The sequence below is a fragment of the Macaca thibetana genome, chromosome 2 (assembly GCF_024542745.1).
Source record: "Macaca thibetana thibetana isolate TM-01 chromosome 2, ASM2454274v1, whole genome shotgun sequence".
NCBI classification, from domain to species: Eukaryota; Metazoa; Chordata; class Mammalia; order Primates; family Cercopithecidae; genus Macaca; species Macaca thibetana.
This window is the reverse complement of record NC_065579.1, coordinates 129,925,478-129,943,824: the sequence shown is the minus strand read 5'-3', so window position 1 is coordinate 129,943,824 and position 18,347 is coordinate 129,925,478. Positions and strand designations below refer to the sequence as shown.

Sequence of the window (18,347 nt, the reverse complement as noted above, 5' to 3'; positions counted from 1 at the left end):
GTTGAGACTCACAGTGTTAGGGTTCGCTTTAGATTTTAATTTTACCGTTATACTATAGTCACTGGAATTACATGTCTTAGATTTGAAACTGTCACAGCTACAGTCTAGGTTGTGAATTTTTCTAACATCATGACAAAACCTGAGACTGAAGAATATCACCCTTAGATAAGTTATATTTTCAGAAAGAAGTACTAACATTAGTAATTTGTGTCTATTAAACTGCATTCTCCTGTAACTCTAACATAGTTCTGTATTGGTACATCCTGTGCAGTAATTTGGGTGTCCATTTTACCATGTACACTAGGTGTCCCCATTAACTCAAAAATTTCCTAAAGTTTTGTAAAACAGAAAAGTGTGCAGGATCCTGGGAAGTAAGATAATTTAGAAAAGGTTTATAGTAATCTGCCCTAGGTAAACACTTCAAAACTGCTAGTAAGATAAAGAAAAGGCAGCTAGAAGGAGAGTGGGAACTGAGTCATTAAAGGATTTTAGAAAGTCCTGTGTTGCTTATCCCATTGCAAAGGGACTACCTGCCCAGACTTGGAAAGAATCATGAGCAAATGTGAGACTGTTCTGCCACAGAGACAAAACAGATCACAAAGAAGTTTTCCAACCATTTTATGTCTTCTCAGAGTCTTTCAAAATTAGTTGTTTTATTGGCTCAATTTATTAAAAATTGAATACAACAGAATGCTGAGCAAATTTTCCTAGACCAGTGTTAATTGGGATAAAAAATAAAATTGATCTGCCAGATATTAAAGTCCATGGGATGCTACAAACCCAGGAAATGCAAATACACTGTGCATGTGCTGTAACTCCCTATCCCTATGTCCAGGGCAATCATCCCTGTGTTGTGGATTTTAGTTCACAAATCTTGAAGGAAGTATGCCATAACTTTTTCATTCTGAAAGTTAATTTGCTACTTCTTTAAAAAGAGTATTCAAATAATTAATGAACCATTCTTATATTTTGGAGTTATCTTCATTCTTTCTGAATTTTCTTTTGTTTAACTGATTATGTTCAAATCCATGCACTGTAGTAGGCCACTGTTTCTCAAGGTGTGATTCCTAGATTGACAGTAATTTTTTTTAACATGCAAAGTCTTGGGCCCCACCTCAGATCCACAAAACTAATAGCTCTGAGGCTGGGGCCCACCAATCTGCCTTAACAAGCCATTCAGGTGATGTGGGTGCCCACTGGACTTTGATGATATTAATATGGGTGGTAGCCAATTACACAGAATTATTTAATTTTTATGTATTAAAGTTAAAGTTCAACTCAATTTTGAAATTAAGGCTTTATTTACAACATATGTCAACTCAGATTTCATCTGGTGCCCTTTCTTGGCAAGATACAGAGCTTATTTCAGATAGACCCTTATCCTTTACTGTAGGATTATCAACATGACCATAACTACACTTTCTCAGTTGACAATTTTATAAAAATGTTTAATTAACATGCAATAATGTGTGATTAGCATTTTGCATATGACAGATACTGTTCTAAAGTATTTACATATTTGAACTTATTTTTATCTTCATGACTTCACAGCTATTAGTACTACTATTGTATTTATGTATGTATATCAGACAATATTTTAGCACAGTAAATGAGGTATTCATATGCATTAAAGAAAAAGGTAAGAAATATCGATTTGTTTAGAAATAGGTAATATAAATAATTCAGACATTATTTCCATCTCTTTCTACCAGTATTTAAAATATTAAACTAGAAAACTGTTTTTTAAGTCCTAAGTATTATAACAAGATTATTTTGTCATACTTTGTTAACATTTGAAAAACATTGACCCCTTCTAAATTAGAAAAAAAAAAAAACCTATGTAATTTACAAAACTTACATCAAAGAAAGTCAATAAAGATTATAATAAAGCCACAATTTAGAAGTGAAAGAAGAAGTGTAAACTAAGTAATACATACATAATACATGCTAAATCTTGAAAACTGCCTTCGCGAAGAAAATATCCTGACTGTAGGATGCTTTCTGTATGGCACAGTTTACATTACTTTGAAACACTTCCATCTAGTGGTGGAGACTTTTAACTGCATCTTTAATTAAAACATGTTTTTTATTATTACTATTATTATTATCCACTGTTTAAATTAATCAAAAAAGCATGTGTTGGCAATTTTAAATTTTATTTTAAAACATAGTTGATTCTCATACTATATGCAGGAATTTACTTTTTTTATAATATGACCATTTTTCCTATGAATTTATAGTCATAGATTATAAACATTTTAATTCATTATAATTATTCAAATGCATACTGTACTGCAGTTAACTTCATTGTTTGTAAGATACTGACATTTAGCAAAGAACATTTTTTGTACTGATTCTTATAACTGGAATTATTGATTTACATGTCACGCAATTCTTTTATAAAACATTAATAATGACTTCCTTCCCCTAAAAGGACAAGAGAAAGGGCTTGGCATCAGCTGTAAAAGAAAAATCTATTTTTTTTTTGTCAGTTTGATCAGTCCTGCTGTGAGCAGCTTTATGTGTTTATGCACTGTATAAGAGTTTTTGGTGGAGGCAACTGTATATTCTAAATATATGAATATTTAAAAAAAACTGGAGCCAATAGGTTTTGATAAGAAGGTTAATTTGTTTTTTTCTTATTATGATTTCTTGTATTTTTTCATTTAGTGCTTTAATTCATTCATTTACCTAAGAAGTTTAGCATCTGTTATATTCTGGAGCCAATTCTAGGTATGAAAGCAGTGAACAAGACAAAGTTATTCTCATAGAGCTTAAAGTGTAATGACAACAGGGAAGAAAAAAACTAAGAATATAAATTCATGTAGTAATGATTGCTATGGAGAAATTAAAAGGAATAACATCATAGAGCCTGGCTATTTTAGAGTTGGTAATTAGAAATGTCTTCTCTGAAGTAGTGACCTTTAAACAGAGATTTAAATGATAACAAGCAAGTTCATACAAAATTTGGGAAAAGATTCCAGGCAGAAAGAACAGCCATTGCAAATGCCCTGAGGCAAGAAAAAGTTTTGGTGGGCTCCAGAAATATACAGAGGGGCAGTGTGGCACAAGCTTTGCTTTTGGGAGAAGAATTTATGAGCCAAGGTCATAAGGCAGGCAGAGCTAGCTAGTACACAGCCATGTGGCTAGACATTTAGGATTGTGGCTAAATTTACTGAGAAATCACTAATACCATCTGACTTATATTTATAAATTTCCCTGGTGTTGTTTTATAGGTTGGAGAAAGGGACAAGAATGAAGGAAGGTCAGTGACATGAAAAAGATTCCTTTGGCTTAGCTTAGGATGGTAGCAATGGCTATGGAGAAAAATGAATAGATTTAAACTATATTTTGGAGTTAGCACTGTAGGAGACAATGGGTTGGTTGTAGGACAAGGAGGGAAAGTGTGAATTCAAGAACAATCCTAAAGCTTTTGGCTTGAGTTACTGGGTGGATGGTGGAGTCATTTATTAAGAAGAAAAACACAAGGGGTAAGAACAGTTTGTGGGGTGCAAATAGAGACTTCTTTCATGCAGCTGGACTGACATTTTCTCAAATGCATTAATTATTTGGAATATCCCTCCTTGTGACATTTATTCTTTTATTTAGTAAATATTTAATAAATGCCCAGCAGATACAAGACATCCTGCTAGGCAGATGGTATTTCCAGTGAAAATGAAGGTGCATCTCCTGCCCTCATAAAATTTTTAGGTTTATAGGATAAATAGAGATGGTAATCAATAGCCATGTAATAAAAGTAAAACTTCAACGGTGGTTCATGCTAGAAATCAAAGGTACATAACACCACGACATATTAAAATAAGATGGTTTCACCTAGTTATGGAAGTTTTCCCTGGAGAAATGATATTAAACTTGAAAGCAGATCAGTGGTTTTGTGAAGGAGAGGTAAGAAATTTAAAGGTTTCTCAGGACAGGAAAGAATTAGAAAATACCTGGAGCTGATAAAAGACACACCTTAGCCTGGATTCCTTAACAGCAGAGCCTGCAGGAATCAGTACATGGGCTACTCATTTATTAGGGAGTGCAATCCTAGGTACCAGGCATGAGGCAAAAGGGAGCATGAGACAAGGAATCAGGGAGAACCAATAGAAGATACATTATTGAGTTGGCCACTGTTGAATGCAAACGATTGCTGTGTCCCATGGGACCATTAGCTATAAGAGAGGAGGGAGGGGACACAGGATAAGAGAGAAGACAGGCATTTATCCACTAGTTCCATTCTCCCATTGGATAAATGTTTGGCCCACAAGGTGTTAACCCTTCCATGCTTCCAGACTGAGCATGAATGGGCACCAGGCAGTCTCACAGGATCTCATACCATAGTGCAAAGGTGTATCATGAACACTGCAGCTAGTTGCAAGCTGACTTGCAGTTAGTCAGCTTTGGTCCACGCAGAACTGTTCACTCCAGCAGTGGCTGATATAAGATAGATGAGCCTTACAGAATCTGAAGCATGCAGAAGACTGGTTTGATACAATCATCAGGACTGGAATGGAGAAAGGAAAAAAAAAGAACCAGAAAATAAGGGACTTGGAAGCTAAGTAGGTATCTGACCATGCAGGACATTGGAAGCCAATTATAGATTTTTGTTTTTATCTTAGAAGAAATGGAAAGCTATTTGTTGTTTTTGTTCAAAGTAAGGAAACAGCATGAACAGAATTGCACTTCATAAATCACCCTGCCTGCATAGTGGAGAAGAGTTTGGAGTGCGGCCAGTTGACACAGAAAGATCACTCAGCATAAAAGCGGTCCCAGTACAGACAAGTGGGCAGATCCGGGAGACACATAGGAGAAAATATCAACAGAATTTTGTGATGGATTGAGCACAGAGGTTGAAAGAGAAAGCTCAAGTATGAAGGACAATGTCTAGGTTTTTGTCTTGAGTGGTTGGATGGATTACTGCTGTCATTCACTGAACAGCACAGTGGGGGAAAAACAGGTTTGGAAAGTGGAAATTATGCATTTGCTTTTGAAACATTGAGTTTGAAATAGCCTACAGACATCAGAGGGATGTCAAGTAAAATGTCACATATAAAAGCCTCAGATCTGAGGAGAGAACTGGGCTAAAAATGACTTGAAGTCATCTGTCTGCCCATGGCAATCAAAGTCTTAAATGGACCAGATACCTTAGGAAAGCAGTAGAGTGGGAAAGACGCCTGAGGTTAAGTCTGCAAAAAACTCCAGTGTCCAACAAGTTTTGATGCCATATTCTCCTAAGGATTTTCAATGCAGCAAATGTATCAATTTACTTATGTTTGCCAACATTCCCAAAATAATTTTGTCAAACATGATGTTTTCCACAGAATCAGTGATTCAAGAGAATTATTTTGGGAACAATCTATATAGATGATCACTTTGGAAAATATTTCATGATTCAGTGTGTTATAAGTAGACCAATCAATGAAACATTTCTTCCACCTGTTAAAAGAATTTATGCATTTCAGTTGCAGTGCAATATATTATCTCTTTCAGGTAATATGGGAATTTCCATTTTTTATTCTTTCTTTACTCATGTATATATATGCTATTGCATCACACTGTAAGTGATGTGAGGATGATAAAAACTCGCATTGTATTAACACATGCTAAAATCCTAAAACAAGGCCCTTGAAACGTTATCGTGCATATGTTTATATGACTTAACGTCTGATTTATCTTGGTGATAAAGGTTCTCCATAAGTGGGATGCCAAGAGTCCAGAGACATATGGCTTAAACATTCTGTGTTGTATTTTACAGGGAAACAAATGAGAATAGCAAAAGAAGAGAGATATTCTACCACAGATTCTGGTGTTTGATGAGGAAATACAAACATCAACTTAAAAATGTTTAGTGCAGTTGTTTTTGAAGCCACTTCTAATAAAAAGCTTCTGTTCTTTTTCAGTTTGCCAAAAGAGTGAGTGGAATATAATGAAATGTGTGACATTCATTTAAAAATAACTGGCTTATTTGAATTACTTCTTTTTAGGTTGTAGACATTCAACTGTTTATAAAGTAAAGCATTGATTGTTTTCCTCTATCATATGTCTTGATCACATATCTTAAAGTCAAGGTGTTTGCAAGCATGATCAATAAGTCAGCATTAAGTTGAAACTCACCTTTCTTTAGTATTTCTAAGAAAAGGTGGAGGAGCGAGGGCATGAAAAAATGTACTATTAATGGTATAATGAATTCGGGTTTTGGAGTCAAACATCCCTGGGTTTAATTTTTAGTTCTAGCCCATGCTGGTGACACTCATTAAGTTAGTTAACCTCCCGGTTCCCTAATTTAATAAACCAGAGAATATTGTTCAAGGATTAAATGTGGTATTCTATGTAAAGTGCTTGGTATAGATAATTTTTTTTTTAATTTTTGTAGAGACGAGGTCTCTCTATGTTGCACAGGCTGATGTTGAACTCTTGGCATTAAGTGATCCACCCAACTCATCCTCACAAAGAGCGACGATTTCAGTAAGTCTCCATGTCTGCTCAATAAAACAGTTTTAAAAACAACAATTTCCGATAGATTGTCCACTGAGCCAAACTGGGTAACCCAATTCTAAGAGACCATGTCAAAATTATCTAATAGCCTCACTGAAAATATAGCATACTGGGCATTTTCTTGGAAGGTGACATTTCTACATTTTTATTAAAAATAACCAGATAAATATACATTCATCTTAAATTTATATTTATCATAAGTATAAATTTTATTGGAATATTCTGTTTTATAGACGTTGATGATATTGTATATTTGTAAAGTAATTGAAATCAAAATATTTTATTTATATCTTATTTATACTTTATTAAATTATATTTCATTTATATATATTCCAGGATCAGAGGCAACCGAAGTAGTTAAGATTAATATGTAAATTCTGATTCTTCTTAACTGTGTAGAACAGAATACAAACATTTTTGGATTACATGAAGTTGAACTTTTATTTCGAAAGTTGAATTTCATGTATAATGAAAATATTTTCAAACCATACATAGTCATAAGCATAATACGAACACCACCTACAATACAAACACGTTTTAATAAAGTTCTACTATGAATATTAATCCAAGCCAAAAGAAAAAGGTAATCAGGTGAACCCATTCTACATACCTTTCATTTCTTTTGATGATGTAATCAAACAATTTAAGGTACAAAACAAAGTTTTGGCTCGACCCTACTTATTTCACTATAGGAACACTAGGATATATATATACTACCACAGATAACAAACCCAATCCCATTATAATCAATTTAACATTGTTACAAGAATCATATCTTAATGGCATGTAAACATATTTAGGATTTCAATTGGCAATTACGTTTTAAATGCTTAGAAAAGCACATCAACATTTCTCATTATTTTCCTCTCTTTAGCTTATCTCTTCCATGACTATAAAATAGGAAAAAATATTATTTGAGACTTCCAGCATAATTCCATTGTGCTCTACATTTTTACAAACGTGGGTGCATCTAAAATATCAATGCCTTTATACCAATAGAATAAAACCACCAAATTCGCATTTTTCTTATAAATACGCATGCAAAATTAGTGGAAAACACTTTTGTATAGCAAAGACCCTGCTTAATTTTCTTCTGATTAATAATTTTCAATGGCATGTACAAATCATACTGCTCACAGAACAGTAGATTTATTTTCTGTAGATTTGTTTTTCTATAAAAATATATTTATGTGTTCACAGGAAAAAAGTTGAGTTGGTATGTGGGGGGTGACTTTTAGATACATAATTAGTTAAAGGTTTGCTTGTGAAGTTAAAAGGCATCTTAGCTTTTACCATTTTCAAATTTTTCTTCATAAAAAAGAACACCCTGTGACAAAGATAAGGTAACTGAGATTATTTATTAGCACTTTAGAGTTGAGAGTTTGAAATAAAAAGGTTAAGCAACCTGCCTAATGTTTATGTACAAAATGAGTGCTGGAACCAGGAAGAGAATTTGGATTTTCCCAACCCTTGGACAGTTCTCTAGGAACTCATGCCTACTAACCATTCTTGAGACTATATACAATCAGTTACATTAAATAATATTGGAAGTAGACTAGAGAAAGTTAGTGTGAATCCAGTAAAGAACAAAGTTCTAAATATTGGCTGTTGCCTTATTACTAGTGGGCGTTTTGCAAACAAGCCTCACCAATTTATAATTACCATTGCACATCATGGACTCCATTACTGATTTTCTGAGGGAAAGTCATGAAATCCATTTTAACCTACTTGGATTTATTTTATTTGAAAGTTATTCTGATTCATAAAATACATGAATCATATAATTTCACAATTAAAATCAGGGTCAATCATAGACCTATTCCTTTTGTGCTGAAGAGTCCCAGTAGTAGCCCAATAGTATTGAGGAAAGGTAATAATGATAGGAAAACATAGTCATCATTCAATCTCATTTTTCACATCCGTTAAGTTTTAGCCACTCAAAAGATCTGAGTAGGAACAATCTTGATTTTCAGGCAGCTAAAGGGGAACACGAAGTGTAGGAAGAGCTAATACTTCAGTATTTGTTTTATCTTCTGACTTAAAGGGTATTAAATTCCTAAATATTTTTGACATTATTTCTAACCTGCATGACTTTCTTTAAAAACCACATTTTGACTGACGACAAAGAAGAGGAGATAGAATAGTATGAGAACTAAACTTGAACGTCACAACCTTGCCCTCTTCAGTAGCTGGGCATGACAATTTTCTCCCAGATAAATCAAAACATGATGACTGTTCCTCCAGAAAATCGGCACCTTAGAAATCAGATGAGGATGGAGCTCGAGTTGCACTGATGGATGTGCATCACATCCTCACATTTACACGGCGTGGAGACCACGATGCCTTCCCCTTTGAAATGCTTACTCCCAGGACTGTGGTCAAATCCTGAGCCCATAAACTGTAGTTTTAAATAAGACATTCTTTTCCTGTCTATGCTTCAGGAGGACATGTGAGGTTCAAAAGGACAAGTAGATATTCCATGTGCATTCCTGCGCTGACTATTATAAATACCCCAAATGTTGGTATCCATGAAATATAAGGGGTTACATAAATCCAACTTGAGGACGTAACTGTATAACAATAATCACAGCTCAAAAACTAAAGTAAAATAAATGAATTTCATTTAAACAGTAGTTAAGTATTTCAGGGTAAGGTTAAAAAATGTTTCCGTAAAATGTCAAGTCTAGTGCTGAACTTGACCGACATGTATGCATCATCCTCCATATTGTTTTTAAAACATGTTCATGGACAATTTTAAAAGGACTGGAGCACAAATGCCAGAAAATAAATTCCCTGAATTTGTACTGACTTTGACAGAAGGAGAATATAGGGGAAACAGATTCTCACCACAAAGATGTTTAAAATACCATACACGCAAACATATGTGTAGTAATTTCTATGTAAATAGTTTTTCTTTGAGGAACTGGGGTAGATGTACATTCAACAGTAAAAACCTATTTTGAAAAATATGAAAACATTTCCCTCAATATTTATATGATATTTTATTTTGAAACTGTTGAAAGAAAACCATATAAGAACAAAATCCAAATGCTTTATACAAAGTCTTCAGCTTTGGAACCTCATGTTATTAGTCGTAGCTCTGGAATGATGAAAAACAGTATCTTACTAATATATTCTAACTGTACAAACATGCCTGTTAATGTTCCTTTTCTCCCTTCAAAATAAAACACATCTATATTTTAAACTGTGTAAATATTAACATAATATGTACAATGTATTCATGAAATATATGCAAGCATACCATTACATAAACATAGAAAAAAGGTAAAAGCAGTCAATTTAGAAATGAAGATATTAAGTAGATGTAGCTATTAGAATCCAGAACAATGGGCACTTTCTGCCTGTTCTTGTATGAAACAGCCTTCTGACCACTGCTTCCATGCAGTTGAATTTAGTCCAAGAAAAAACAAAAAACAAAAAAACACAGACACAAAAAGTGATGCTCGTGGATGTCATAACTGATAGAAATTTAAAAAATGTTGAAACTGAAAAACTTATACTTCTGTTTAAATATGACCATCTCTGGCCAAATAGGAGCTCAATAAATACTAGTTGATTGTTCACCTAAGACTTTTGCTACTACAATTTAAATAATAAATTTAGACTGTATATATTCAATGAAACGTTTTAATAAGACATTCATATTCTTTTTTACATTTTAAATAATCAGTTTGCTTATGGTCTTTTAACCTGTAGTGAAGCAAAGTCACCAAGCCAGTTCTCAGAGACTGTATACCAATGTGCATACGGAGGAAAACCCACAAGGTAGCAATATCTATGCAAGCACACTGAATAGTAAAATCAGGCAAATATGGACTATACTGAATGGGGACTTTGGATTTAGTTGAGGTGTATCTAAACACAGGATTCGTTTTGTGTTTTGCATTTCGAGCACCTGAAAACAACAAAAGCAAAACATAGGCCTGAAGTGCTTGGCATTTTATATTTTGAAGGCAGTGCTACTTTTTTCAACATAATTGCAGGATGTTGACTTCTGGATGAAATCTTCAGTCAACATGTTTCTATTCCTATATGAAAGTTCTTGCTCCCTTGAACAGATAAATATGAAAGGTTGGGGTGAACCAGTAGCATTGGTTACACATGTTGTGTTTATGCCCGAAGTGGAAAAGTTGCTGTAGAACTTCCATTGCTTTCAACAGATCCCTTCTCCTTAGATCCTGCATAGGCACCAATAAATGATCCATCTTCATTGAATAGAGCATGATCTCCCTCTCCGTATTCAACTAAGCTGTCAGCACTTTCAGTAGGCTGCATCTCCCTATTAAGGGACCGAAGGCTTCCTTTGAGAGGTTTTTCATCACTGTCACTGAAAACAAACAAACAAAAAATAGTTCAATAAAATCTAATATTCTTATTTGTGTAAAGAAACACATTCATAAGTGCTAAAAGGTTTTATAATGTTCAGGACATTCATAATAGCATTGAAGACAGATACTAAAGCCCACATGATACTACCACACATGTTTACCAAGTTTGCAAAGTCTGTAAACACGTGTTTACAAAGTCATAAGCAATTTCCACCAAACAATCTTTCATTATTCACAACACTTCTGATTCTCTTTAAAATTGACAGCTGAGCTTCTGTAACATGTGAGATTCAACCTGTTGATGTCCATAGTGGCTGCTATGGTCTAAATATCTGTGTCCTCCCAAGCTTCCTATGTTAAAACCTGATAACAGATGTGAGAGAGTTAGAGGTGGAGTCTTTGGGAAGTGATTAGGCCAAAAGGGTGGAGCCCTAGTGAATGATATTAGTGCCCTTAGAGAAGAGGCCCCAGAGAGCTGCCCTACCCCTTCCACGATGTGAGGACACAAAGAGAAGGCACCATCTGTCACCCAGAAAGTGAGCCTTCACCAGACATGGAAAATGCTGGCATTTTGCTCTTAGGCTTCCCAGAATCCAGAACTGTGAGAAATAAATTTCTGTTCTTTTATAAGCAACTCAGTTTATGGTATTTTGTTATAGTAGCCCCTAATGGACTCAGACAGAGAACAAATGCAATTTCCTTTGCTTTCATGAACTTTTGGAGTTCCTGGCTTCTAAGTCTTGATCTACTGTTTTTACTTCTGATCCTTTTCATTCTCTTATATCGTTCCAAAAAGTTCTTTTAAAACTCAATCATATTCTGTTTTTGAAACCAAATAACTTTCTTTAATATAGTTAACAGTTCAAGCTTGTTACATTTTAAGACAGAAAGAAGCGGCTGATATTTTAGTAACATAAATAAGTATACTATATTTATGGTAGGTGTTTTATTCATGAACAGAAGCAAATCCATTAGTAAAATGCTTATCAAATGATATGATCTTCAGATTTTGGATCAAGATTTTTAAAAATACCATTTAGTATTACATTATTAAGCTATACACCATATAAAATGATTTTATCAAATTTTATCAATGAAGCATTTGGAAAAAATATAATTTAGATGTACGTATCATTTTATAATTTGTGGTATTGGTCAGTGCTATTCAATAAGTATGTCACGTTTCTAGGAATAAAACAGGATGACACTTCTCTGCCTACTCTATGTTATATGCAACCATGGAATTTTCTTCGGTTTAAAAAAAAAGTGAGCAAAGGTGACATGTGTCTCTTCCAAGTGGAAGATTAAAAGCCAGTGCTCAGTTTGTTACATTCTGTTTTCCCTGCTGTGGTGACCCTGGATCCTCATCCACCAGCCGGTGCTCCTAAGTGACTAAGATGAAAAGGGCGATCTCTGTGGGATACATAACTTGAGAAAGAACATGCTTTTGGAGTTGTTTTGACAGCAGCATAACACATGCTCCCCTGACTGATACGATAATTGGCTCTCGAATTAGGATATTGCAGTTATAAAAACAAATCAAGAAAAAAGATGAGGCATTGGCTGAGGAATCAGGAAACAAAGAGCAAAGAAAAATAACAAAAGGAACGATTATCGGAAGCTAGAAGGATGAGGACTTATGTTATGTAAGGGTACCTCTTATAAAATTGCCTCCTGGGATAATGTGGAAAGTAGACAATTATCCTGATAAATGTGTAGTTTGGGGGAAAGAGGTTGGAAAACACATCAACTACTATAAAGGGATGTCATAGGAAATAATGCACGGGAAGGTGTTAGCTATCTTTATAAAGAAGCAGCAGGATGTGGGGAAATGGGTTTTTAGACGAGGCATTGCAAGGCATTGTTTTTGTTTTCTTGCCTGTAAAACTGAGCTAATACGGTCTTTCAAAAGTAGTTTTTTGTTTGTTTGTTTGTGTTTTTTTTTTTTTAATTGAGATGGAATCTCACTGTGTTGCCCAGGCTGGAATGCAGTGGCACAGTCTCGGCTCACTGCAACCTCCGCCTCCTGAGTTCAAGCAATTCTCCTGCCTCAACTTCTGAAAAAGTTGTTGCAGGTCCTCAATGATCATTGTCTCATGGAATCTGTACCTTGTATAATCTTCTTCCTTTGAGTTGTGGGCTAAACTTATTGACTTGCTCCTATATAATACAACAGAAGTGATGGGAAGTCACTTCCAATGTCAGGTTACAAAAGGACTGTGGCTTCCAACTTGGGTGCTCTGTTTTGCTCCCTGGCTCACACATTCTGAAGGAAGCCAGCTGCCATGTTGTGAATGGCCCCATGGAGATATCCATGTGATATGGAGTTAGGAATGACTTCTGGCCTGTGAAGAACTGAAGCCCTTAGTTCAACAGTCTGTATGGAACTATAACCTGCCAACAGCACCATGAGTGGCCTAGGAATGGCTTGTGCTCTGGTTGAAACTTTAGATGAAACCATAGCCCTGGTCAAAACCTTCCTGCAACCTCATGAGAAGTCCTGAGCCCGAAGCACCCATCTAAGCCATGTCTGGATTCCTGAATTATGAGGACATAGAAATAATAAATGTTTATTGTTTTAAGCTGTTAAGTATTGGTGGTTGTTGTTATGAGGCAGCTGCTCACTAATACAACAGTAATGAGCACAATTTGCAAAGCTCCAAAATTCTTTCTTTCTTTTTTTTTTCTCTCTTTCTTTCTTTCTCTTTATTGTTCTTTATTCTGGAAAGAATTTAAAGTCATTTATTAAGAAATATAAAAATGTAAAAAGGATATTGACTAAGTAGAATACAGAAAAATAAGTATAGCACAAAGTGGAGGTACAGGTAAGCTCAAATGTCTAACAATGAGCTAATGAAAATGCTCCACATCCCTGTCTAGAGTGATGAATCCAGAGATGAGAGAATGAGGATCAACCAGATTTCTTCTTTGATATAAACTCTGGTTTCCCATGTGCTAAAATTGATATAAATCTGGAACTTACAATATGTCTATTGGCTGAAATATACAGGGTACCTGAAAAAAAATGATGCCATTCCAACCAAAAAGAGCTAAGAAGTTAAGAGAGTAGTAGAAAGGGGAAGATGGAGAGAGATAACAGGAGAGACAATTTAACACGTCCCCAAAAGATTCCTGCCTAGCTCAGAGCAGACTTCTTGCCATTCCTCCCTTGCCCGACACGTTCTCACTCATTTTGTCATCCTCTGTCCAGTGGTTAACAGTAACACCATCCTTTTTATCCTTTAAGGCTTAGCTTATCTCTTATGGATGATCCTTTTTCCAAAATCCTACCTGGGCAGAAATAGTTGCTCTCTTTTGTGCTCTTTTATTCTATTTAATTCATTACAGTCATTTGCATATATAAGACATTTTTCTCTGCTGATTAGGTTCATCGAGAGGACAGGGTTTGTAACTTACTTACCTTGGCAGGGGCAACACTGTAGGTATACAGATATATGTGTGTGGATGCAAACGGTACCAACCTGAGTTCAAAATGGCCACGCTCAAGATGTTTTAGCTACCCCAAATAGATATTCAACCTAAATAAGAATAGTGTATTTGCGTTAGGCACACAGTTTCAAGAAAAGTATCCTAACCGATACTTCTGCCTGGACTGTAATTCTTTATACACCCTCACCACACAGACAGAAATTTGGTTGCTAGCACTTACGTGGGCCCTATTTGTACAAAGTATTCTTTATAGGGTCATTACATTATAGTTCTGTAACTTTTTGTTAAGAATAAACACATTTTTGTTCATTTGAGCTTTCAACATGATGAATACGTGTTTTGATACATTTTAAAACAGAACCTCAAGTTTACCTGTATTCACCAAAGGTTTCATCTTTTACTGACTGAATTTCTGGGTCTGGATGCAAATCTTCCTTTTCTTTAACTAAAAAAGAGAAAAAAGGTGGGGAAACTAATACAGTGACTGTTTAAAATACATTTTTACCAGCGCTGTGGAATAGTGAATAGTCAATAAGAACAGCATTGCTCAAATGTTTTGATACCAGTGAGGCAATATTTTTTTCTGGCTATACCTGTAGCCCATCTGTTACTTCTTTGTTTAAATAAAAAAGAGAGAGGATTTTGGGAAGTTCTACTTTTTTGTCATCACACCTGCAGCGTGCTGCATATTTTCACGTGACTACACAATATTATGTGAACAAGAAGTCTTATTGGAAGAGCCCAACTTAATTTGATTTCTCAGTGAAGACCAAATTACTAAATATTTATTTTACTATCTGGACCTTTTGAAGATGTCATAGGCACCTATTAGATCTGTGTCATTAAATTAAATTGAATTTAAAAAGTCAATCAAGGCTGGATGTGGTGGCTCATGCCTGTAATCCCAGCACTTTGGGAGGCCAAGACGGGCAAGAACACTTGATGTCAGGAGTTTGAAACCAGCCTGGACAACAAAGCAAGACCATGTCTCTATTAAAAACATGGAAATTAGCCAGGTGTGGTAGTGTGCACCTGTGGTCCCAGCTACATGATGGGCTGAGGTGGGAAGATCACTTGAACCTGGGAGGCAGAGGTTGCAGAGAGCTGAAATAGTGCCACTACACTCCAGCCTGGGTGACGGAACAAGATCATGTCTCAAAAAAAAAAAAAAAAAAAAAAGGTCAATCATTTGGTTGTTATGCATCACTCTTACACAAAACTGTTGCAACAATCTGAATATTCAGGTCTCCACTGACATTTTACTTTTTTTGTTTTGTTTTGTTTCAAGACAAAGTCTCACTCTGTCACCCAGGCTGGAGTGCAGTGGCATGATCTCTGCTCACTGCAACCTCTGCCTTCCGGGTTCAAGGGATTCTCATGCCTCAGCCTCCTGAGTAGCTAGGATTACAGGCAGCCGCCACCACGCCCAGCTAATTTTTGTATTAGTGGAATATAAGACCAAAAGCTCTTATTCCCTTTACTTAAAAACAAACAAACAAACAAAAACCCTCAAATACAAATTGTTATTTATGGAACTTTTTATGACTACATGCAGAGACCTAATAGATTCTCTTAGCTACTCTGCAATATGAAATGCTGATTTTTTTTTTTTTCTTTTCAGGGCATGATTTGAAGAAACATCTTTAGAATCTGGATAGCACACAATTCACAAATGATTATTTGTTGGGGATAAGGAGAATGCTATAACTCTTTAACGTTTCCCATTAATTACTCAGAACATTTATTAGTCATTGTGAACCTAATTCATAATCATTCAGTCTTCAGAGAAAAAAGTGAAATGCATAACTCCATAAATTATGCATGTCATTTTACAAAAACCTAGAAATTATGCTCTCAATGCTTCTATGTAGATGACAGGTTCCCACTAAATATTTGCTAGATAAATCCTAAGCCAATAATGAACTTCTCATAAATCTGAACATCATGAAACAAATAGCAGTGTAATCTAAATCTTTGTCACCATATAAAAGCATCATGAATACTAAGCAATACTAGTAATAACCATCATCTTGATACAATATGTATATCTGAAAAAGACAAAACAAATTCGGAAGTTGAATGAAATTAAAGGCAAACATCATATTACCAACTATGATGGTTTTCATGGATACCTTATGTATCAATTCATGAGGCAGTGTATCTAATACATGCCATGGTAATAAGAAACGCATTCCTAATAATGATTAACACCAACAAAGTTGGCCAGTGGAGCCAGTAATATTAGAATGCATTAGTGCAAAAAACACGAGTCGTGTATGTCATGTATAGAGAGAGGCGTACTATAGATGGGTCACTTAAAACACTAAAGCATGTATGTAACTTAGTAATTTGTCTCTCAATGGCTCTGATCTTTCACAGATAGACAATAGAAGTTTGGAAGTGTTATCAACCTTGTTAGAGCTCTTTCTTTCTTTCTTTCTTTCTTTCTTTCTTTTTTTTTTTTTTTTGAGATGGAGTTTTTGCTTTTATCTCCCAGGCTGAAGTAGTACAGTGGTGCGATCTCGGCTCACTGCCACTTCCACCTCCCGGGTTCAAGTGATTCTCCTGCCTCAGCCTCCTGAGTAGCTGGGATTACAGGCAGCTGCCACCATGCCCGGCTCATTTTTGTATTTTTAGTAAGAGACGGGGTTTCATCATGTTGGCCAGGATAGTCTTGATCTCCTGACCTCGTGATCCACCCACCTCGGCCTCCCAAAGTGCTAGGATTACAGGCACGAGCCACCACACCCGGCAGTTAGAGCCCATTTTAAGTGCTAAAAACTAAAACCTAGTAACTATCTGGAAATAATACTCTAGACCATACATATATTTTTTTTGGTTAATTTAGCAATATGTTTTTCCTCTCAGTGCATTGTACATCTAATTTGCTAAAATAAATTTGACTTGAATGTGTATTTAAAAAAAAAAAAAGATGTCACTGAAGAATGCTTCCCAGAAAATGCTATTTAATAAGTTGAAAATCACATTAAAAAACAATTTTACCTGAGTACTTTCCACCTCTGTTTCTCTTCACAAAGCAAACAGTTAACAATACTAGTGTGAGAAGAGCAATTGCACACATCAGTCCAATAAACCAGCCTTGAGTGGAGATGTCATCATATAAACCAGCATATTCTGTTGTAGAAAGAGAAGTCACAACATTGTACACTAGAAACAGTCTTGTATTCTGTAAAATTGGGGAAAATTAGACATCATTTTTAAGCATACCAAAGAGTATCAATTTTTTTAATGACCCCAGAAGGAATGCAATGTGAAGGACATGTTAATGGGACAATACTGATAAATCTTTCCTTCTTTATTTAAAAAGGGACTTCTTTGAGTTGTATTTGATTCTGAGGATGAAAAACCAAAGAAGGATAGTGAAGGCAGAAGTTAAACTCAGAAGCAGCAAGGAGCAAGCAAAAGCGCAAGCTGCCTTGGTTAGAAGCAGATGACCATGGAGCCTGGTGGTTTTGTTTTGTTTTGTTTTGCTTTTTCTTTTTAGATTGTGTTATTAACATGTGTTAATAAGCAGGAGATATTTTTAGGCAACAACTCTAGTAAAAACAAAATAAAGGATAAGTTGAACTACTGTGAAACATTTTTCATTTTGATAATTTAAAATATGTCTAAAATTGAAATTATTATTTTCATTACTAATATACTCAGTGTTTTCATGTTTAATATAGGACATATGCAACACTAAATATTCTACAGGACATAGATTGACTAAGACTTTCCCAAATATAATCTCATTTCTCACCTCTCCCTCTTGTCTCAATTACATCTTGAAAAATGCTATCGTTATCACCCCAATTCTTAGTCATTAGGCGAACTGTATGTTCAGCTCCCGGCTCAAATACCTCTATTGGGTGAGTCTTTTGAGTAAGATTTACTCCTTCTGATATCTTCCCGATACCTTTACCTAAGAAATGTACACAGTTAAATCATGTGAATTGTAGTCATGGAAAAACAGGACATAAAAAGTAAAAAAATATATATTGTTACTCGAAGTGAATAAGAAAGTCACTTATATATTGTCTCAGTTTT

At 35.1% G+C, this 18,347-nt stretch overlaps 1 protein-coding gene across 7 annotated transcripts in view; it reads right to left on the bottom strand.

Moving 5' to 3' along the window:
* Positions 1-6,912: 6,912 nt before the first annotated feature.
* Positions 6,913-18,347, bottom strand: part of CHL1 (cell adhesion molecule L1 like) — a 214,138-nt gene continuing 202,703 nt past the window's right edge. For 6 of the 7 annotated variants that reach the window (XM_050778560.1, XM_050778563.1, XM_050778558.1 and 3 more), the window contains 4 exons: positions 18,061-18,222; positions 17,301-17,432; positions 14,670-14,742; positions 6,913-10,846 (listed from right to left, as the gene is read on the bottom strand). In XM_050778560.1, the coding sequence (XP_050634517.1) occupies positions 10,630-10,846; positions 14,670-14,742; positions 17,301-17,432; positions 18,061-18,222 (584 nt within the window). In that variant the 3' untranslated portion in view covers positions 6,913-10,629. The remainder of the gene's footprint in view (positions 10,847-14,669; positions 14,743-17,300; positions 17,433-18,060; positions 18,223-18,347) is intronic. The other variant, XM_050778564.1, reaches the window with a different exon arrangement.